Here is a 24,662-nt window from a genome sequence, read left to right as displayed (position 1 = left end):
TCCCGTCCGTCCCATGAATCTTGACACGTTTTTCTTTTTGGGCCGTCCCTATGAATCTTGGCACATTTCTAAATAAGGTAATTTCTCTCTCTTACTTTATCACTTTTATCACCTTCTCTCTCTTACTTTATCACTTTTATACTTTATTAACTACACACTTAAAACATTAATCTACAATTCTTGACACGTGGGACGGAGGGAGTACTTTTTTACTAAACATTAGCTTCCTAAATTTCGTGCTCAAAAGAAATATCTCATCTTCACCGGGACGGAGGAAAGTAATATAAATAAAAATCGAATGAGAAGCAAGGGGAAATGGCCCAACAACAGCCACGATCCAATAACTAAACAAGAATAATTTTTAATAACTCTGGATCGACGAGCCGGACCCAAACCCAATCGGTCTGCACCGAAAAGCCCAAAATCTTTATGGGCTGAAAAAAAATTAGCTACAACTCACCTCTTTTTTTGGTTTATTTGAACTAACTCATCGATTTCGGATTAAATTAACCTCCACATAGATAGATATGCAAATTATTTAAAATTTTAACTTTCAACGAAAATGAAATAGACATTGAAATATTAAAAAAAGAGATGTATTTTCTGAAAAAATAAAAAATGAGAGAAATTACCGATTTCAATTCCACATAAATGAAAGGAATCAAGTGCAAAATAGCAGATAAAATACTGCCATAAGTGTGAATTGGAAGATTTCCATTGCAAAATAAGAAAAAATATATTACTCATCACTTTGTTTCATCGTCACTTTGATCAAGAAAACTTAACAAAAAGCCACTAACAATTCTTCTTGCTAAAGGATGAGGGATGTTCCGACACAACCGTCCATCTACATATGCAACTATACCTGACAACACAAACTTCCCCAATCCCCATTTCCACACAAACTTCACCTTTTGCTCATCAATGGCCTTCTCTTCATCTGCCTTTTCTTCATCCCTCCACTTTATTCTGCCGATGACTTTGCCGGACTGCTTGCGTAGCACGCGAATCATGAAGCTCACAAACAGGTGCTCGCATAGAGTCAGGATCGTAGGGCCAAGTCTCCACTCCTGTCACAAGAATTGGTTATAGATGACCTGACTGGAAACAAGACGGCAAGTTTCTGCTCATGCAGTTCTAACACAATTGATTTATCCTCAAAGTTCGTCCATTTTTCCAACGAAAGCTGCAGAAGCCCAGCTATGCTTATAGATCCTATGTTTAGATCTTACCAGAGAGAACATCAACATATCTTTCACATTACATCTTTAAGCATGCATGCTTAATGTTAACTTCAATCCAACGGACCTAACTTTATTCAAATCTAGCATTTTCTTTATGTGAAGTTTAAGTTTTCTATGAAGTGAATCGTGTGTGTCCTCGTATCAACAGACAAACAGATAGAGCACATGCTTACCCTTTCTCCTCGTATGTGTTGGAGGGAATGACTTGAAGATTCGCCCTTCAACAATGACTTGCTAGCGAGAAATCCTTTTACACGTTCCATAATCTCATTGATAAGAGTACTGCTTGGAGGAAGGTTTTTGAGAATAACCTAAAGGAAAATCAATAAAGAAATACGGTCATGATTAGACACACTACCAGCCTTGAGGAGAGACGGGCAACTGGTGAAAGTGGAGTGTCAACATTTCTGGATCAATCTATGCTAGGCATAAGGACACTATCAAGCCATGAAGAACAGACATTTTGTCCAAGCACCTGAGTGATATACATTCTAGGCATGACAACATCACCGAGCGGAAATTACCTGGTTTTCAATGACTCTCACCCTAAGATATTCCTGTTTGTACATCGTATCCAACATTGCTTGAAGATAGCCCTCAATGTATAGCTGCATAGTTTAACATAAAAAGATTGAGACTGTAAATTATACTACTCAGCACCCAGCATTAGTGACTTTTAACAATTCTACTACACTTTAAGTTGTTTAGAGTAAACTTTATACGAAAAGCTGACTTGTAAAACGCATCACAGCCACAATATGGTCCCAGGAAATAACTTTTTACTCCTTAACAAACCTCATCAACTCCGGGACTTCTGTCTAGCTTAATTTTTCGATCTGCGCCACCTTCCATGAAAGCACTACTAAGAACAGATGGTTCCATAGCTAACTTGAGAATTCCTTGGTGAAAACCATTGACCTACAAAATATGTGCTTCACACATTTAAGTGACAGATCCACAGTTAATGTTTGAGAAACAATGAGAAGCGACTTATTCTCACCACTCCGTTAAAACCATTTGTCTCTGCTCCCCTAAGAATAGAGTCTGATACTTCAGTGAGTGCAGCGAATAGCACATTAGACCCAGCTGTTTTTAACTGCAAATGGGACACATGTTGAAATTTTAATACTGTGAAAAAAGAATCAACTACTCTTCGAAAATAGGAAGAGAATGACATACTGTCTTTCCCAGATCACCAAAGTAGCGCTTTGTTCCTGAAAATCCTTTGTTATCTACTATTTTGCTAATCAGCTTGAGAGTGCCTGGTTTCAAAAAGTTCCAAATAAGGCCAGACACACATTGCAGTAAAACTAAAACCAATTAAACAAGTTCTCTGTCTACTATAAACATTCAAGGGGTTGTTTACTTTTGAGGAATAGCCTGAATAATAATAACAATAACAATAACAATAACAATAACAATAACAATAACAATAACAATAACAATAACAATAACAATAATAAAAAGTATAGGCCAGTCCATTGTTTACTAAGATGGATTAGAACTTTGGGATATCCCAAAGCCCTTGATTATTTATATCATTTGAGCTAATTTTGTGATTCATATCCCATTGAAAGGTGGGATTGGAGAAATCCTAGTAATGAAGATAAAAAATACTCAACCGTGTATCATATTGATCCATGAAAAGTAAACACCCCCCCCAGATATACTGCACACTTACATATTCAGACCAATTCAAATAATGACTAGAGAGCATAACGTATTCTAGAGATAAAAATACTAATTGTAATTGTTGTTTCTTCACGTAAACATTAAGCAATAATATTATCATGGTAGTCGCAAGCATATAGAGAGAAAAGGAAATACCCAAGGTTACCCCAGGAACATTAAGCAAGCCGCTTGAAGGATCAAAAAAGACGTCCAGGGAGGATGAAGCAAGATCATCAAATATAGAAGCAAAAGCAGGAGGAAGCAGTGGGCTTCCCTTAGGCAATGTAGATAGCTCTCATGGCATACCTATTGAATTCAATTGGTTTAGGGATGCCAAGTTAAAACAGAAGGACCGAAAAGATCAAAATGTAGTAGCACTGTACCATGAATAATGCTGTGCGCATTTTATAGTCAATTCTTTCAGTGTTATCAAAGCATGTGTTACAAGGACACCATTGAGTTCCACAGTTTTTCTTTCAATGGCAGGTATCTGAAGGAGAGGAAGAACAGTAATGCAGCACCATATCAAAAACAAAAACAATATACCAATTCCATGCTAGAGAAAGAGAAGGAAAGAAAATGAATTATTCAACAACAACTTGCTCTCATACCTTAATAACACTATGGAGTAAAGACCTCAGGGTCTCTTGAGTTGAACTGTAGCTGTAACGTGAGTCCCCAGGAAGGAAGCTTGCTACGATCTTTATATAATAGAGAAGTTCAAATCAGTTACTTGGCACAGATGACAGTAAGTACTTGTGAGGGAGTAGAAAGCATAGAGTGTAAGAAATTATAAAGACTACAACCAAGTAGGATATTAAACCTTTATAGGGTGGACCTCAAAATGATCAAAATAGTACTGGCTGGAGGTAGTTGATTCACTGAGAGAACTTCTCCAGAATGGAACAATTCTCATCAGTGTGTCCTCATCAATGTTCAAGTCAAGAGGCTGCAAAAATGATAGAATTTGCTGAAGAGCTTTATGAAAAGAATTACTCGGCTGCATTTTATAATAGACGATACCGAATATTGTCCAAAAGCTACTTTCAGAAATAGAACACATGGAACACGCTTTATACTTCAGAAACTGTGTTACCTGCAGCACGATAGAAAGGTACTTCACTTGTCTGACATTATAACTAGTTGGAAGTAAAACTAGTCCAATGTGAAGGACACACTCATTTGTATCAGACTTCTCCGTCTGGTGCCTGCGAAGCATTGCACTGAATGGAGCCCCAGCCCACTTCTCATCCACACTTAACGACTGCATTTATAAGAAACAAAGATCAAGTAAAGCATATAATCATGAACCTGGACCAGAAGAGAGACCAATAATTACAATAACAGCAACAGCACGTACCTGCACTCTGATTTGGCTATAGTTTAGCTGATTGGTCATTATAGCATCCCAGTTAATTCTTCCAAGCCTTGTAATAATTATTGGTGCATAGCTGGATGGGTCACCTAAATCTACCTGCTTCAGAAAGTTGCAGTTTAAAAAGAATCAGTTTTGGAACCAAAACATTATCTAAAAATATAAAAACTACAGCTCAAACAGCCTGACAAACAAAAGATTAAAGAAATAAAATAAAATAAAATCAATTAAAGAAGGGCTTAAAAACAGAAGTAATAGTTCAGAGGCCTGATAAAAAATAAAATCTGAAAGCTTAAGGGTGTAATAGAACACAAAAAATGTTAAAGGGCATGATGGAAAAATGATGTAATAAACTGAGCTTTTAAACCACAATATAACAGATACTAGCCAATGCTGATAAAACAATTTGGCTGCAGAAACCCATGGTACCTTAGAGATGGATAAATGCATAAAAGAATCTAGAACTGAAAATGGGCTTAAATTCAATAGTGAATATTAACCTGCTTTGCATACTCCAGCAAGTGGAGAGAAAAATAAGAGATTCTCAGCCTCAGTTTTCTACTGGATCTGGACACTATATTCACCTTATGACTACCAGAGAACTCACAAATCCTCAACACTCTTGTGGTACCTTCGGCATATACTTCAAAGCCCACCTTAGCCCCGTCCAAACTTATTGATCGACTATAAGTAGTTTGTTTATGATCTTCAGGCTTCTTCTCCAGTGGTAGATGAAGTCCTAGACCTCTGGTTTGCTTGCTCCGGTAAAATGATTTCCAAGGTCGCACCTTATCCAGGTTGATTTCTCGCAATAGGTGCACATCTGCGACAAGGAAACAACATAAATCACAAACCCATGTCATTTCAATTGCATTAACAAGAACTTGGATGCATAAGTTCTGCTTCATAAAAAATAAGGTTAGTTTCTCCCAAGAGATATATAAATAAACAATATTGATTCATCACCCTTTTAATGTAGCTATTACCAACCCTTTTCCTCCATCTTTGATATTTACAAAGACCTAGCCTCCAATTTTGTCTGTAGGAAACCCCACACAGCAGTCATAAGTAATCATTTTGCCTTTCACTAAAAATTAAAAACAATTAAATTATTAATTTACCAATGACCATTCTGCCCCAAAATATCAGGCTTGTTTATATACTTGTGAAATGGATTGTGGTAGCTTTTTCATTGTAGAACTGGTGTAACAAACACCATGGTCAAATTTCCTTGTCCAAGATGATTCCTTAAGTGTAAATATCATGTTCACCCTTAAGTTTGTATAGGGCGTTTAAATCTGGAAACTGAACTCTTCTCTATAAATGTTGTTTCTATCTATTTCAGAGAGACCAATCTTAACAAAACTCCGAGGGGGTGTTTGCTGAGAACATAAGCTCATTAGTACAGCTTCCATGATTGAGAGCATATAAGATGACTCGAAGTGTTCAGTATTTTTTTTCTTGAAAAGGAATATTATTATATCATCTCAAAATAAAATGCTTGGATTGTTTTATGATTTGCTGACTTATTAAATTGTGACAATAAAATTCCTTTGCTGCTACCTTCAACAATCCATGATTTTTATTCATCCAACACTTCAAAAGGTCATTAAATTAATTTTTTACAATAAGACCTAACATCCTATAAACTATAAACTATGTTAAACAAAAAAAATCATTATATCATCCATATCTTTCCCAGAAAAGTTGAAGAAAACATTGGCCACGACTGTATATTATCATATACTCAGGACATGAGAATTACCATCAAGTTGAACAATTAACTTATGTGGAAGAGTCAGGTCATCCCAGACATAATCAACAGTACCTCCAGCTCCCAAAGTCTCTGGCTCTGATGAACCACCCTGCAAGAATTTGACGTCATTTAGAAATACAAGAACATGTGTATAAAAAATCAGAGTGCACTATACTGCACATAATAAAATGGGAAAACTGCACATCAAACCTTCTGATAATAAGTTAAAGGGGTATCACGTAAGTAGTTCTCTATTCTATAGGGGAGATTTGTCACTTGTGGCCTGCGGAAATGCAAAACTATGGTAGATGCTTCTTCCACCACATGAACAGCTGCAAATTCAGCAATATTATCTTTGGTGGACATGTTATCTGACTGAGTTTCAGGAACATCCACAGATTTTCGGAATCTCAGGAAAAAACGTCCTAATGAGGCTACACATATTGGTCCTGACCAACAAAGTCCTGTCTGATTTGGTCGGAACTGAATGTAAAATGATGAATCAGATTGAGATTTTGTATGCTTTTTGAGAATATTTTCAACAAAGCTGGTAACTTTCTTTTTTCTCATTACTGTATTCAGACTTAAAGCGATCCTCTCTTTGCTGTCGATATTGATCACGTCTTCCATATCCTTTCAAAAAGAAAGAAAATTTTCAGATCATGTTGAAAAGGACACCATGATTAATTATTACTTATTAGTGAGTTTGCTTGAGTTACAGAATACCTCCATATAGCATTGGCGGATAGCAATCACATCTTCTGAGTCGTTGCATACAACGTAACGCGAGCTTAACGATACTATATTAGATTCTTTGTTGACTAATGGCCTTACAGAAACCGCAAGCCTCACAATATTTTTTGATTCAAAAAATTCTTCAGATTCCAGGTCTATCTCTGTAAGGCCTGATAACACATCCAAGTCCAATGGTGCCTCTAGCACTTTCTCCTCCAGCAACTTGAAATGCAATTTGTAGCATCTTGCATTGGATAAAGGTATATAAAAAGGTAAATGACATAGAAGCTATATACACAATTTTACGATGTTTTAGCAATTCGCTGATTACAGATTGATTTCATCTTCACTTCAGGATTTATTAATTCAAAAGAAGCTTACTTTGCTAAAACAATGGTCACATTTTACTTGAGAAATTATACACATTAGTGGAATTTTAGTTTAGGTCGCATCTCATAACGAAAATATGGAGAACTTAGTTAATTAGACAGAATTATAAGTCATAGCAAGACAATGTTATGTACTCAAATTAGGCAAAACTGACAGTAGCCAACTTTAAGGAATACTTGACCACTATTTGTTGGAGTTAACAAAACTGATTTCTTTTCAAAGAAAATAAGCAGAAAGTAATTACAAAAAAATCAAATTGCTTCCAGAAGAACACAAAAAGGTTATAGCAAGATATACATTCTACTCATACTGTAAAAATTATTAAGGAATACTTGACAGTTGTGCAAGTTAAGAAACATTAATTTCGTCATATTGAATATGGAAAATGGAAACTGTACTTGTGCACTTGAGAAGGTAGTTTGGCTTAGTCAAAGAGGTTTCATACTAAGTGTTAATATAACTCAATTCTGTATCATGGATGTTCATTTGAAAATATCAAGCTCTTGCTTAAGCAACAATGTAATAAGAGGAAATATAGAAGATAGGTATTTACTTCGAGAACCATGATCTGATGGAATGAGGAGGTAAATATAATCCTAAGTCTGGAGAAATACTGGCACCTAGTCTTTCCCTGGCACCTAGTCTTTCCATGTCACCCCTGCCAAAAGCAGTCTCTTGTTAGTGATAAAATCAATTCTTGATGCATTTTTTAAAAATCCTGAAATAATACACAGGATACCTAGATAAAGGCTTCTGGTTGGCCGAAAAGCAAAATAATGGCTTATCTGTACCATTTTGCAGTGCATATGGCGTAAAGATATCCACCTGACGAATAAGCCCAACAACTTATTGAATTTCAGCTAGATTAATATTATATTTAATGTTTCAGTATAAATACCTCTAATGTGCCTCTGAGTCCACGAGACAACCTCAGCATAGCAAAGTACTTTCCGCCATCAAAGTCCAACTCAATGTCCAAATGAGAAATGTCTCCTTTTTGCTTTTGTAATTTTCTCACCCAGTCACGACTATTTACTGGTTTACAGCTTGACTCGAAAGAAGTTAAAGTCACAACAAAGTAGATAGTATCAGGATTAGCATAAAAATTGACTGCTGATTCACATGAAATAGTTGCTTCGCTCCATATGTTGTCACAATCTGTAGTGCTGTGTGGATCTGCAACAAAGTGAAGATTTGTTTACATAAATATATAGTAAACTAAACAAAAGCCTCAATACACTTTTTTCAGTCCCAAATACCTTTATCAGTCAAACGGACACGTATCTCTGTGTGCAATAGATTTGCAACCTTAATTGTTGGAAGAATAAAAATCTCCTTCTGCTCTTGCATCGCAACTGGTGAATTTTTATTGCTAGGTGCATGCCCAAAGTTATCTGGGTTTATAACAGGTATTGTCTTTCCAACAGTTTGTATCAGGAAATATATGTTAGAATCTGAACCTTCTTCAGATGCGACAGCACAATTTGCACTACTGAGCGAAAATCTAGTTGAGTCCACAGCAAATGCCTTTCGCACTTGGTAACTTAATTTGTCAAATATCCCTGATAGGCGCATAGGCTTCCCACCTTTAAGTTCATCTGACCACTCTATGGATAACTTCTCAAAATTACCTGAACCATCTCCAGAATGTGGTCTAAAAGAGAATATATAGTTCCCTACAGGTTAATACTGAACGAGGTGAATTTCAAGGTCTTCTCATTGTGAAAATCGGTAAGAGAATGTACAGGCACAGAACAGAATGACAAAATAATAATAACAATAAGCCAAAACAAAATTGATATTGGTAGACAAAATAACCATTTCATATTGAAATGACACCATAAAATTATTTAAAAAATGTGTGTGTGATGAGACCACAACAGCAATTGAGACTCCAACTAATCTAGCATTTCATTATAGTTATAAGCAATAACAAGATCAAATGCGGCTTTCACTCCATATTCTCCAGCCAAAAATATTTGGTGTTCCATTAAAAATCATCCATGGAACATCTGGATGCATGCAGCTGTAGAACATAAATATTCAGCAAGTCAAGATTAATATTGTGTACACACACTATCCTTCATTCACTGGATTTTCACTGCAATTTTCCACAAGGAAATTGTCAAATCTAAACTCATAAAGAACACATCTAATTTCAACAAACTATGCTACTATTCCACCATTCAATCTAAAATTTCGTGGAAAAATAAGATTAAAAAATATTATGAGAGGGCATCCTTAACATTAGAAGCAAACTTAAGTTGAGTATCTGGAACCAACTAATATAAAGATTTCCGTGTTTCCAATCTCACACACAAGAACTATATCTTTGGAATTGGAAAATGCCAAAGACCAGATATCTTTATCTTTGATTTTGTTTCTCCCTAAATCATGACAACTCTCTGAATATTAGCAAGATATCTATAATTAAACAAGGCGTACTAACGCCTAAATATACGAACTTTCACCGAATTTCGATTTTGCACATGAACTAAAAATTTTGCCTCCAAGTACACGAACTTTCGATTGTTCAGATTTTTCACACGGTTGTCAATTGCCCCCAAATTACGGTTGAGGTGGATGCCTAAAATGTCAACATGACTTAACACTTGATATACTAAACAACGTAGTTGGATGTCTATGTCACATTAGTTAGTCATGATGGCATTAATTTTCCACTTCAATGAGCCATGATATCATTAACTCACCAGAAAGTTACAACCATGTGAAAAATCAGAACAATTGAAAATTCGTGTATTTGGATGCAGAATTTTTAGTTCATGTGCAAAACCAGAATTGGGTGAAAGTTCGTGTATTCAGGTGCAATTAATCCATAAATAACTAGAGCACTCAGTGATCTAAGGTGGAGAATTATGTCATCAATAGAAATGGCCTACCCATTGTACTTCCCTTGCATCTACATTTTCTGTTATGTTTTCCTTGTTGCACATTGCATCACCAAATTACATTTTGCAGAACAAAATAATTTCACTCAATCAATTGTAAGCAAAATAGTAATCTCAAGTTTCTTTGTGTTACTTCTTCACTAATGTACTGAAATAATGGACAAATGAAGATAACAGCATACCAACACTCAAAGATGTCAATGCTTTTCTCGAACCACCAGGCAAGTTAACAGCACTAAATGCTGTCATAGTGTCATCTACAACATCTCCAGCTTTCAATATTAGTGAAGCAGATTCAGTTCCCTCACCCTGACCCCTTTGAAAACGTAGCTCCAGAGAGAAATCAGTTTCATTGTGAATCATCAGTAGAGGACAGACGATGATCGACAAGCCATCCTAGTTATAGCACAATGGAAACAAAGATAGTGAAATTTATTCTAGTTATATAACAAAATATAATTATCTCCAAGTGTCAGTAAATTCATACCTCAATGCCCTTTGAAATTTCAACAACAAGAAAGGGGCCAGGAAAAGATTTGGAGTCTGTACAAGTGGAGTAAAGGGGGTTAAAAATCAAAGTTATCCTTCCTAACCATGAAATGTAAAGACTATCACTTGCACGATGCCAAAGAAAACCAACCAAATGTCAGCATGATGAATTCTCAATAAATATAACCTCTTCAGAATGTCTTGAGATTTTCATAATATAATATGCTTTCACATAAAAAAAACTCATCAAGTTCCATAGGTAATAAACTCAAAAAAATATTCCGTAGGTAAATGCTTGTAAACCGTATTTGTAGCTCAGATCTGTAATCTGGGAAAATATACTACTACAGATGTCACTGATTTGCCAACGTCATCACACCACCACTCAACAAATTACAGTGGCTATAATGAACAAATGTAAAAGAAAACCGAAATGTTGAAGTTTCTTGATACAATAAAATTAAATGACTATGAAGGTTAAACAGAAACAGTAAAGAAAACAGTAAGTCAAACTAATAAAGAGCAAAAGAAAAAAACAAAGTTAGATTTGAAATAAAGCAACTCCAGTGATTAAAATTCAATAACCATCGGACACGTTTATAACAAGATTCTAAATGAAGATTTTTCTGGTAACAGAAGTTTTTCGTTCAAAATTTCTGAGGCTTCAGACCATATACTACTAGTAAAATTGGTTTCCATTAATTAGCAGCCCATTCAATGAAAATTAAATAACCAGTTCAACCACATGCCACTGCACTGGGTAAACATAATTCCCAGTCCATCCCGACATTATATTGGCTTGAGCTTCATTATTAGTAATAGACTACTGGACAAGTTTTCCATTATTAGTAATAGACTACTGGACAAGTTTAATTCAGCATGTAATTTCAAAGAAAATTGGAACTACTAATTTGCTTTACAAATGATTGAGTGAAACTATGTTGATCTGTGAAATCTAAGGTGGTGCAATGTGCAACGAAGAAAGTAATAATTAGACAAACCTAAGCAATTCAAATAATCTCAGCAACAGCAATCAAATGCAAAGTAAGAGCTAGCTTAGAGTGCATGCTTCAATGAGGTCACAAGAAGAAACAAGGTGCCTCACCTTGGGATGACATAATCCGAGTCCTCCAAGCAAATTTTCGAGCTTCTAAAAGTGAAAGATGAAGTGGAGAAGTTGAAAGAGCTTGCTGGACAAGTTGTAATGAAAAGAAAGATGCTTCTGGTGGTTGATTTGCCAAAGAAAGGTGCCTAGGAACATGAGAATTACAGAATCCTGAATGCAACATTACAGAAAATTTTACCAATACAAGTGACAAATGAGTATTAAGCACAATCCTCCTAAATAAAGGCGGCCATAGTTATTGGAGTTTAGAGGAAGATAAACACAGAACATCTTAGCCAAGTAGCTACCAGTGAACTATTACCAGAAGATCAATAGTTTAATTCCTAATGGGCACAACGTAGCTATAAATTGATTGGTCCCTTTTAAAACAGTATCTCGGGTGGCAGAAATACTCCTTAACTTCTTATTTTATAAGTTAATCACCGACGTAAGTCATGGTTTGCTTTTAATACCCAACGGATATATTATCAGCAGTTGTTTGTGTTCCCACCAGATAGAATCTATTCTGGATTATAAATTTGATTATTTTCTCAATAGGATCGGAGAATGTTGACAATCACAATAGCCAATAGAATGAATCTGATTGTTGGGCCTTACATGTCAATCATTAAAAGGGTCATCAAGGTGCTTACAACATAAATCCAGTTCATAAAATAATCATTGCCCATTCTCATCTTTCATCTAATCCATGTTCACATTTCAAAATCACTTATAAGCTCCGACCCATATTCTACAGGTTAAATAAAAGACTCAAAACAATAAAATTTTCACTGGATATGATCAAAAGCATTCGACATCTATGCAAGCCTTAAAAGTTGGATAGACTACCTTAAGAAAATGGTGGCAGACTGTCTCGAAGATATTGATGCATCCTGACTATCATAAAACTGACAAAGAAGGGTCAAGCCAGACTGGTTTTCAACCTGCCATCTAGAAACATCAATTGCATGTTGCTAATAAGGGGGGAAAGAAAGAGGCCTTAATCAAACTCATATTTCATGGAAAATGTAAAACAGAGTGAGGGATTGCTAGAGTAAATTGGCAGATCAGAGATAACTGAGACCTAGATTTAAATATTAGATCAAAATAAGCATGCAGTAGAAGAATTATTCATAAAAATTGAAAATCTATCCGTTGAAATTGATCTATGAGTCCAATATCACTCCATTACAGTCACAATTGCATCAATTGGTTCAGCACTTTAGGGCAAACTAAGAAAATGGAAGTTGGCCCCACACCTCTTCATTATCTACCAAGCATTCAATAATTACCCCAAATTTTTATCACAGTAGGCTCCAATCATTACAAATAAGGAGATCAACAGAATAAAATTAGTCACCAAGAATCTTCCTAGAAGGATGATACTTCAGGTTATCAATTCACTACAGCATGCTAATGAGAAAAAACTCTCATATCTGTCCAACATGTAAATCCACACATCCTCATATGAGGGGGCCTAGGTCAGATAATAGAAAATAGTTCAACCATATAGCAATTCTCCTTTTCTGTTTCCAGAAGAAAAATTATTTTTATTATTTTTCTTGTCTTCAGGTAAGATGGGTGAAGGGAAAGGGAACACTGGACGGTTAACAGAGTCATTGTAAAGTTCTAAGGTAAAGTAAAACTCATCTATTTCAAGGTCTTGCACTTACTAAAAATATAGAGAGACCACGGATGGGAATTGGGGGAATTTTGTATATAAAAAAGAATATATGAGGAGATCCCATAATTCCTAGGGATTATCGACAAAACGAAAGATGGAGAGACAACGGATGGGAATTGGGGGAATTTTGTTGACCTGTTTCTCAGCCTCTATTGGATCTTAATTTGCTTATGTAATGTTATTATCTATGCATCTATATCTCTGCCATGTACAAAATACTTATCATCAAGAGATACTTGATTCCCCAAAAACAATCCTAAAAAAATTGGGAAGTTACCAAACCCAGCGTCATTTCAAAACGTTTGGAATATCTGTACATGCAGAAAGAAAAAAAGAGACAGCTACGTCATACTCTCCATCGCCATAAGAAAAATTAGGGGGGTACAAATCAAATGGTGGAGATGTTACAGAAATTTATTAAAAGTCGAGCTGAAATCTCAAAATAAGTCAAAAGGTCGTGATTCCTACGATGTTTTTAACGAAGAAAGACAGTTTATCTAATTTCTTAAGTTCAAGAAGAACTATACATGGAAGAGATTTCTATAATGATTTCAACGAAGAAAGACAGCTTATCTAATTATTTATGCCAGAGATGGCTTATGCACCTTGCAGCAATTGGCTAGAACAAGAGAACTTTTGACTGTGTAAGGACCAGCCAAGTTCAACTTCCCGACCACAAACAACACGATATCCATGGAAAGCTCGCTTAGTAATACAGTCACCTGCCAATGCATGAAAAGACTTTTCATATTGATAATATGTGTTGCTTAACAAAGAATTGAACACCAAGGGTAAACCTCCTTAAAATTAGCAAAGAAGCGACTAGGCCCTCCATGTCGAGGATTTTCAGCACCCTGAATGAGAGACTTCTGCGAATAGAAAGCGCAGATTTTAAGTGGTTGAATGAATTCCTTCCTGCAATCACAAATAAAGTAATGCAATTTAAAGCATCTAATGTAAGCGGAAAAAAATGCACAAGCGTATCGCTGCTGCAAAGAAAATGGATACGAGAGGAAAGCTAATGCAAAATGGTTACCACGAATTTTGCTGGCCATCAAAGTAATAGAGAATTACTTCAAATCTGTCCATAATCCTGACTTTAACATCTGATATATGTACTATTGTTTGATTGGGCATGATGCATCCCTGCAATAGGGGGAACTTTTCCTCAGTTTCTGAAAGCTCATGAACAATTGTTAGAGTAACCTTCTCCACATTAACTGTGATTGCCAGGAGGTTCCCATTTGTACTTAACACTCCCATGTCATTGACATTTGAATCACTTTGAAGATTAGTTCCAGCATCCGTCGAACCTTGTTCTTCTGATACAGGAGTGGCGCTGGCAAGCCCCTCCATAACAAACCTATTAGGCGATAAACTATTACGTACTGGACCAAGGTCATCAAACACTTTCCACTTGAATAAATTTCCTGGTTTGCTGACAAATTCAAGCATGCCATCTATAAAGGCCAATGCACAGTCATTTTTCTTATTCACAAGGTGGAATGCCCTTTTAGATATATATGTAGAAGACTCCAACCCAATAGCATCTTCATAGGCATCAGGTTTAAAAGGAAGCATTTCCCAAAGTGCAGACCCATTACCACTAGAACAGACATCAACAAATTTTGATCTTGGTTGGCAACTCAATCGCAATGGTTCCCCAGAGTTATCCTTAGCATACAAGGAAATTAGGGAAAAATGCTGAGTGTGTGGTCTCCATCTCCCTGGCTTCTGATGCTTCACCTGGACCAATATCCAACAAATAAATTGTGTGGTAATATTGTAAAGGTTGTATGTCAACCCACAGAGCAGAAGAATCATGCATAATAAATCAAGTCAGGCAACAGATTGAAAATATTTTACTGAAAGGGGCCAGATGAAGGTGTTCAGGCAACTGCAATTCAACCAAAATGATGCCGAATGAGATGCCAGTACATCTTGCACAGCAATACAATATATTTTGCATCGAAGACAGAAAATTGGGTCACTACGGAAATTTCACACCCGACTCAAGAAAGCAGAACTCTCACTGGAAATTGGTAAACAAATAGGAAAGAGGAAATTTTGTATGAAGGATTCAAATAAGCAAACATTGCCAGTATTACTTGATATTGCTTATCCAATCACTTAACAGAAAACTTCCCCAATGATAGCATGGTTGAAACTATACTACAAGGCCCTCCAAGTACAACTTGGTTAAGCATAAAATGCATATTGGTCCATCAAGTTTCTAGCTAGCTAATAACAATAGATGTTGTGATTATTATTAGCAAAATCACAAAACGGGTATAACATTATCACACTAAACTAATCGCAATGAAATGGGACCGACCTGACACACTTCTTCTTGCAGGAGAAGTTAACTGCTCAACATGGAAGACATTAAACATCAAAAGAAAAAGAATGGTAGTATAATGATGGGGCCTAAATGTCCCTATTTGCTAACTGTATTACATGCTCTGTTTGATTAATAAGAAAAGGACACAGAATTAGTAATAATGGACAAGAAAATAACAATGTGTTTTCATTTACCCCATGTAACTAAGGCTATGCTGGAACCATTACTTCATCGTCTGTGAGTTCAACATCAATTAAGCTCTCATCCCCTACTACACCTATCCAAGATCACTACACAACGAACATAACTAAATGAAGAGAAACTTAATATCAGTTCAAATTAAGCCAACCTCATATGTGGAGCCTCGTAAGAATGTAGCCAACTAAAGATCAGAGCATTTGTTCATGCTTATATTGCAGGAGAATACAAATGCTAATGGAAAGCAAACGGTGGAAGTTTTTATGAGTCTGCTGGCCTAAAAAGGAATCCTCATTGAATATGTTTCCTCTACATTAAAATATATACCAGCTCAAATAAAAAGGTGCAAAGAAATTTGAAATATTGGTGTCAAAGCATCTTACCCTGAAAAGTGCACGCTCTCCCACCAATGAATAATGGACTTCTCCAGATATATCATATCCACTTTCCATATCTCTAACTGTGATGTACATGTGTTCATCGACATCTTGGATGGCAACAATTGTTCCTGTAGAAGTTGCATGGATATCTTAGTTCGAGTTTTGACTTTGAAAGGAATGTCTTAAAACAAAATGGAATGACAACAAGTACCATCAGGAACCATTTCTTCCATATTTTCCCCTGGTTCTTGGCTATAAGACCAGCGTCTGGGGTCCACATATGAGGCTCCCTCCCTTCCCAAAGCCTTGGAGCAAGATTCAAAAGCAGAAAGCATCATCTGTTCAAAAGAATCAGAAAAACCACATAACATACAAAGTTCACCTTAAAAATGAGTAGGAATAGGATATAGAAAGTTCCAAGTTTGTGCTTGTTTATCATCAAATCCAGGTCAACATGATTAACAAAACATATTGAAAGCTCATGAGCACAATCAAGCCTAAGCAAGCCGGCTAAATATTTGAATCCAGGTATTCATCAATTTCTCCATAATAGTAAATTATTTTATTCACAAAAATACAATATATTTACTAAAATCTAATATTTTTTTATCACAAGCAAGGTCGATCAATACATATCAATACTACCGCCTCAAAAAAAATATACATATCAATACTAAAAATTTATAAAGAATAAACTATTCAAATTAATAGTTTTATATTTTCAAGTTGACTCATGAATTACCGAGCTGGGTAAATATTATTAAGCTTACACATAAGCTCAACAGCCGAGTATAAGCTCGAGCTCGAATCAGTACATTAACTAGTCTCACTAAGTGAGCTTGAACCATCTTTTTCAAAGAATTGGCTCTCTATTAAGTTGGCTCATTTCAAAGCAATTTTTTAAATCAATAACCATCAAACAATTCTTTCCATGACCTAATATGTCTTATAAATATCAAATCTGCAGAGATTGGAAACACATTGTTAAACATGTTAATTTTTATAGCTTGTCTTGCCATCAGACAGTCACAATTATGATACAAAACAATAACCTCAGATGTAATATATATAAAGAAAATCTTGCTAGATGTTTGTAGATTTTCCAGGTCAAGGCAAGGCAATTTATTAGGATGCTGTAGAATATATTCAGATGAGACTTACATTTATTTCATGCAGAGAGATCGTCACATCAAATTGGGATAAATAACCACTCCCAACCCAAATGTCGTTTGAGCATGGAGGAATAGAGCTGTTTCTTGTTGCAGGCCTCTCTACCTCTAGGGAATACTGCAACTCTTTCAGTATATATTTTCGACGACTCATAATATCAACATGAGAACTCCTTATAGGGACTGAGGTACTCGGTGGACTAGCGTCAAGGTCTGGGTGAATAGTATCTTTATAGTGGGGAGAGATCCATGAGCCCTTTCGTATAAACCTGGGAACTGAATCATCAGGTGTGATAGAAGAAAACGTACTCTGAATAGCCTTTCGATTATGTCCTAGGTCCTCATCTCTGAATTGAGAAAGCAGAGAAAACTTGGAATCCCTGATTGAGATTTTTCTCACTGTATTTAACACTTCAAAGCTGATATGAAAGTCAACCTCAAGTAGAAGTTCCTGGATTCTGCCTGCATCGTTGTTGACTAGCTTATCATATTCAGACAATACATTTGAAAAAAAAAAATTAACCACTTCGGGGATGGAAAGAAGGAATACAAGAGGTGGGAGGAAGAAGGGAGAAAGAAATTGGTGACAATGTACCAGATTCATGCCTCTCCACAAGAATGAGAGACAGATGCAAAATACTCACGCATAATGCATCCAGGCCATCTCTCACTGCTTCTTGACATTGAACTTGCTGTAGGCTTCCGCAGGGGTTACCATCTATAGAAGCCATTTTGCTGATATCTTGCGCAACTACAATTTTACCAGAAGGCCGAAGTTTCGAGACCCACTGGTAGTACAAAGTAAAGCATTCATTGAACACTGTGACAGCTTTTGCTTCAAGTAACATGGAACCACCCTGTTAAAAAGCACATACAAGGCTATAAATTAAAGTTCAGATAATCAATTATACACGTGAATTACTCACTTAACTAGGAAGATGAATAATTGAGAAGCTCATCTGTTGCATGACATAAACAAAAATCTTCTGTATAGAAGGCATAACACCTTGCATTCACAAGAGATTGTCTGGAATTCACCACCAACAGAAAAAACAGCATTGAATTCCTCCAAGTCATGGACCAAAGTATCTTTTATTGGGCATCCAGCCATATAAATTTGAGAAATAACAATTTTCACGAACAGCCAATGATCACGCAGGCTTTCAGTACCATGAGAGCTAGATTCAACAGCTGTATTGGACAAGCTTGCTGATGGAAAAGCTTCATCAAGGTTTTTCAAGCAGAAACAAAATTTGCTATGAGAAATTGATGCTTCAGTCAAAAAATCTAAAAAGCCTAATAGATTTTTAAGCTCAGATTTCTCAGAGGTTCCTTGAAACTCAGTCACATATCTGAAAATGATACATCGAAATCCAGTGGTATCAATTATAACATCCATATCCTGTCCTTTGTAAATAAACTCCGTTACTGAATGCTGCATAGAGATGTAAATTCCATTGCGAGAAATGTCATTCAAGGCCGAACTACTGCCAGTTTCTCTCTCAGTAGGCAAGTTGTTTGTATAGGTCTCTGAACTGTAGCTTTTCCTAGACTTATGAAGAACCATGTCAAGCAACTTAAGCTCAAGTTTGCTATTTAAAAAAACTTGAGGGTATGTAACTCGGGATCCATGACTGCTTCTCCCAGAGAGTCTGCTATCAGATTCAACACAAATTGTATCTCTGCCTGATGCTGCTTACACGGCTTAGATCACGACCTGCCACATTCATTGTCAAGGCACGTGACTCATATAATACTCCAAAAACAACCTGGACGAATAAATCTGTCATTAAGAATAAGAATATAAAATCAATAATGAAGTTGAAATTAGAGCTTCAAGAATAAGAGATGAGAACCATTACTTTCTTTTTATCTCTCTTTATATTAATCAAGAATGAGAGAGGGGCATCATTTATGAGATCATCAATACACAATTTAGACAACACGTTCAATTTTGATATATTACTTGAGTTTTACCAAAATTAAAGCTCAAAATATTTTCAAAGACTAAAATGGAGAAACTACTAAATTGACAGGTTCAAAGTCAGCCCCTATTGAAAACTGAAGTGCCTCCTGGGTACTTTAGGTGTTGGCAACTAGCTTAGCACCCATCTCACGCTTTGCAAGTTTTTAGAATATTGGTTTCAATAGAAAGCAACCTATCTAATTGTACGAGATAAAACCAAATAAAGAAGTATTATTATTTTGATTTATGACAAGTGGAGCCACAAAAATCCAACATTTGTACTAGCTGAATATGGAAGATAAATCACCTTTGTCAGAACATACAACTCATCCAGAAACATTAAACAGGAAAACCCTGTAGCCACCCAATGGGAAGCTGCTGAGACAGCAATGAATGATGTACCAAGTGAATGATAGTCCTTCCTGCCATACATAAGACGGATATTAAATCAGCAAGGGCTCACATTGAACTTGTGTGATTTGCCAAAATATATATATTTTTTGACACAATTAACTCTTACTGCGAATATTCTTTGTGATATAATTATGCTTACTATAGAAATTTGGAATGGAACATGTGTTTTCACCTCATAAGATGCCTTGTTACATAGTGATGTACAAGTCCCATATTAGTAATCTTCAATAAATTAAGTTGATTACAGAAGAATAAGTGCCAAGAACTAACTACTCATGCTGCCCGAAAGAGGATAGATTAACTCTAGGTATAATTAAAAGTCAAATATCTTGCTAAGTGAAACAAAAGAATAATAATCTTACTTTCTTGGGGTCTTGGAGGAGGGATTTGACATGAAAAATTATGGAGTATTCTCAGGAAACAAATTTAGCGACCACCATACTATGCAGTGGATGTGTGATGTGAACTGACAAGACCCTCTGCCAGTATTATCACATGTTTTCATCATGAAACATGTACAGTTCGGGCATGAAAGCAGTTTGGATGCAAAGTGCAAAAAAGAGATAATTACCTCACATATTTGAGCTTTGCAGTCGTTGGCCTCAAGTCTATAATTTGGTTTTTTTTGCTCTCAGTGCTCTCATCAATGTAAGCCTTCAAACCCTTAAAATTTAAGTAAGCACAGAGTGAAGTCTCCCCTTGACAGCTATAAGCTCCGTTCCCTAAGCCAGAGCTGCCAATTTCTTGAGGTTCTCTAAGTCCAAGGCTCTCTGGTCCTATGTTACATTCTGAAGAGATTTCCACTTAATAAACCCTGCATAATCTTTAACATTTGGTGATACAAGAAGTTCAATATTGCAGATTTCAAAAGAGAGCAGTGTGACTGGGTTCGCTGTACAAGCATGAAAATGATTGTTTGACAGAGATATCCCAAAAGTAGGCCCAGCAATGAAAGCCCCAATTTGAACATGCTTTACAGGAAGTATTCTAGGAATATCCATTCTGATTTTGTTTGCATATGATGCAAATTTACTGCTCCAATAATTAGCTGGTTGATCCTGGATGGTGATTTGTGGGACATGCAAAACAATGTCTCTCCTTCTATCAAGGGCACAATGTAGGCATCTAAGGAGTACGACAGCTGATGCAAAGGAATAATATTCCAGGTTGAAGTTCAGCTTACCAACAATCAAGCTACAATCAACCTGAGAGCACGAACCTACTGGTTCCTTTGTCAATTAAACAGCTCCACATATCAAAAAGAATCCATGGAGAATGCATAGTTGATATATTTTCTCTTTCAGACGTTAAAAATAAGTTCTTCCATTTCAACCACAATTTTCCTAGAAGACAGTCTAACTGAGGAACTGAAGTTCTACCAACATCATCTATATCATCTTCATCTTCAGAAACAGCTTCAGGAAAGTTAATATTTTGAGCAGGCTCAGCCCGTACGACAATCTGTCTTCGATCAGTTTCCATCTTCTGCTGTTGTTTCAGGCGATTACTTGCACCAGCTTTTGCAGTCGAAAATGAATGAACATTCAAGCACCCGGTGGCAAATGTAAGAGAATCTTCAGAAATTTTTTCCAGATATCTTATGAATAATTCATCTACAGAAAACCTGAACGAGAGTAAGTCTTGGTATGCAATCCCCATGTTTGAAACTGCCTTCGCATGCGTAGAAGACTGTAAGACATCGTCTGGAGATATACTCACTGAAATTTCTAAAACTTTTAAGGATACACTTTTTTGTAGAGCCGAGTTTTCACTAACAAAGCCAGAATGCAGGCTACTTCCACAAAAAACAGCCAGAACTTTGTCCAAAAAGAACACTCTCATCAGTGAAACCAACAAACTGCCTATTGTGCTCAATATAAGCAGTAGCAGCTGACGCAACTTTGAGGGAGTCCTGGTGGAGTGAATCTTCCTTTCAGGACTCCTTGACAACACTTTGTAGCGACTTATTCTCCGAGCAACTGCAATTGCCTCAAAAGGCAACTCATTTTCAATTTCAGCTATCGACTTCCACTGAGACCTCACAGATTTTGAATACTTCGTGTCATGGAACATCAACATAGCTGATCTTTTCATCTCTTCATCGGAAGGACATCCAACTTGTAGAAGTATACTACGGTAGGTAGTACTATATTTCAGCCATAGCGATGCACTTCTAACAACTTTGACCAATGACAACTTAGAAGTTGGAAGTAGAGAACTAATTTTTGTTGCCACTATATTCCATAGCTGCCTCCCAGGTCTGGTAAATTTGTTCTCTTTGGACAAGAGTCCATATAATAACAGTATAACAGAGAGATCTGCTGGGGAAAATAAAAAATTTAATGCTGGGACATGAAAAGAGAAGTTCACGGACTGAAGGCTATTCAAATTAACTAAAGCAGACATATTGGTTGCAGGAAAAACAGTGGTTCTGCGATTTTGGCTGTTTAATGTAACCTCAAAACCATTAAAATCAACATCAAATGAACTCTCTTCAAAAGGCAAAGAAAATGAGTTCATGAACCCTCTAATGAAGCATCTTTGGCCTAAAATCTGTGATGCAGCTCCAAACTTTTTCAAGTATAATGAGCACAAGGGCACATCATGCAAGCAAGGATATTGCAGAAGTACATTAACATCATGCAACAGCAATTGACAATGTCTAGTTACAGTATTCCATAAGGAATCTCTCCATGTTCTGGTGCTAATGTCCGAAATCTTTTTAATAGCATCATGCAGGGCACAACCCTGAAACCAGCAAGGAGATGCAAACGATACTTTAGCTTCAAATATTAAGCATAAATGATAAATGCCAAAGCATATTCCGATACAAGTAAGAGAACACCATTGAGTCATGATTTTAGATACGCACTTTTCAATAATGAAAATATACCACACCAGGTAGGTTGTTTTTAACCATCATATAAAAAATGCCGGCAAAAGCAAATTCCACTAAGATTCAAACTGGGTAGCTGTAATTTATCATATTAAATTGAGAAAGGTTTTGGAGTAAAGTAAAGCTAAGAAACATTCACAGATGAAAATTGTTCCATAAAAGTCCTTCTAATCGTAGAATGATGAGTCAAATGAGTTGCCAGCATAAAAAGAATTTATTTGTGCTTCACTAAGCTTAAGCTCGTCCTAAACACCAACATCATTCCCAATAAAATCCAAGAGAAATGCATTAACAGGTTCTATAGTTCTTCATTTCCCTTCACTGTCCCTCCCTGCTAACTAAATGCAGATCACATAGACACAAATAGCTGTTACTCTCTCTTAACGCTCATGAATTTTCAGATATTTCTCTCCCAAAGGACATGAACAAAAGTAATGTCCAATGTTAATCCTCCAACCTCTAAATCAACAGTTCATAGTGCTATCAATTGGACCCACAACAGGAAACGATCATCGAGTACTATTACTACTTCCACAGCGCAGAAGTAGACGGGGCGGTGTAAACATAGTGCAACTCTACTTAACAGCCAAAAGCGATTCAATTCCAACATATTGCAGCAACATATCAAAGGTAGAGTCAACAAGAGCCAATGTGTGATTAGAGTACCTCGGGATCAATATCCTTAAGGACCTTATTCCTTTCCTCCGCCGAGGTATCAACCGTCTTCAGCCTCCGCGTCCACCTCACTCCTCCCTCGTCCTCTTCCTCCCTAATCACCCCAACACCAATAATCAAACACAAAGGAGAAAAATCAATGAAACTACCAAACCAATCAAAAAAGCTAAGAAAAAGCCGATAACACGTAAACCGTACCCTAGCGATAGAACAATGTGGACGCCGCGCACCACAAGAGTGAATGCGGAGGAAGAAAACGGCGCGAATTGCAGGCTGACGTGGTCGACGGTGACTTCCTTGAAGCAGAATTTGGAGGGGTCGTCCAGCAATTCGTTGAGCGCGGCGGTATCAAAGGTGATGTTGGTGAGGGCGCCGCTTGAGCGGAGGAGGCCGAGTTTGAGCTGGAGGTCGTAGTCGCCTCTCAGCCATGTCTGCAGCAGAGCTGCGAGCTTCCGTTGAATAAAATCGTGCAGAAACATTTCCCCTTTTCACTCTGTTCTCGGCATTGTGGGAGATGCTGAAGCGAATCGGGAATGAATGTTTTCTTGAATTGAGAGGAAATATGATCCCAAACCAAAGATGGTTTCTTGCATCTTGCACCTAGGTGCATTGCACCTAGGTCCCTCCCATCGACACGTGTCCCAGGGTTTAATTCAATTTTCGTTTTATTTATTTGTCTGTTTAAACTCAACCAAGGTTCGTCAAACGGGCCCCACAGGCCAGCCGGGCGGATGATTAGGATTCGTGGGCCCCAGAGCTGTGAAGTGGCAACAACTATTTTAATTTGTAATTTTTTTTATTTCGGATATATAACTTTTGAAAAGCTTCCCAGAGAAGCTTCTACTGTTTTGAAAATATATAATAGCATTCATTTTTTTTTGAATTTAGGATAGCTCGACAATTTTTTGGTGGGAAAATTGCGGGCGATTGTGTTCGTCATTTTTGACGAAGCTTCATCAAATTAATCAGGCGATTGTGTTTTGGCATCCTTGTGGGAGACATCGTCCAGGAGCTGTGGCTCCCGTCAACCCTCGCCGGCGGAAATTTCTGGAACGCAGCAAAGATGACAACAAATTGTGCTAAAAACTTATAAGGTTTTCTTCGAAATTTAGGTAAATTTAATGGAAAACCCCCGTTAAAGAGCCGCCCGCAAGGTTTTGTGTGCAATTTAGAGGGATTAAAAACGTATAAGGTTTTGAATTTTGCTGAAATTGTGTTCGTCAATTTATATATGTTTTTGTTTATGTATTGATCGCCGGAGGAAA

General features: G+C 36.7%; 1 protein-coding gene across 1 annotated transcript; it reads right to left on the bottom strand.

The window, feature by feature from the left end:
* Positions 1 to 694: 694 nt before the first annotated feature.
* Positions 695 to 23,964, bottom strand: LOC130991025 (uncharacterized). The gene is given in 38 exon segments (XM_057915226.1): positions 695 to 1,070; positions 1,418 to 1,555; positions 1,769 to 1,852; positions 2,040 to 2,162; positions 2,245 to 2,340; positions 2,424 to 2,506; positions 3,072 to 3,192; positions 3,194 to 3,221; positions 3,299 to 3,405; positions 3,527 to 3,616; positions 3,739 to 3,864; positions 4,012 to 4,179; positions 4,276 to 4,392; positions 4,791 to 5,113; positions 6,056 to 6,155; positions 6,257 to 6,679; positions 6,773 to 7,025; positions 7,725 to 7,829; positions 7,911 to 7,996; positions 8,070 to 8,347; positions 8,431 to 8,847; positions 10,263 to 10,476; positions 10,568 to 10,623; positions 11,675 to 11,820; positions 12,524 to 12,618; positions 13,964 to 14,080; positions 14,156 to 14,273; positions 14,395 to 15,104; positions 16,281 to 16,405; positions 16,489 to 16,615; positions 17,439 to 17,908; positions 18,042 to 18,303; positions 18,453 to 19,138; positions 19,695 to 19,834; positions 20,398 to 20,614; positions 21,032 to 22,574; positions 23,389 to 23,491; positions 23,596 to 23,964. Coding segments are annotated over 38 exon segments (9,000 nt in total). The 5' UTR covers positions 23,877 to 23,964; the 3' UTR covers positions 695 to 746.
* Positions 23,965 to 24,662: the final 698 nt, after the last annotated feature.

The sequence above is a fragment of the Salvia miltiorrhiza genome, chromosome 6 (assembly GCF_028751815.1).
Source record: "Salvia miltiorrhiza cultivar Shanhuang (shh) chromosome 6, IMPLAD_Smil_shh, whole genome shotgun sequence".
Lineage (NCBI taxonomy): Eukaryota > Viridiplantae > Streptophyta > Magnoliopsida > Lamiales > Lamiaceae > Salvia > Salvia miltiorrhiza.
The sequence above is the reverse complement of the archived record's forward strand: the minus strand, read 5'-3'. Positions and strand labels throughout refer to the sequence as shown.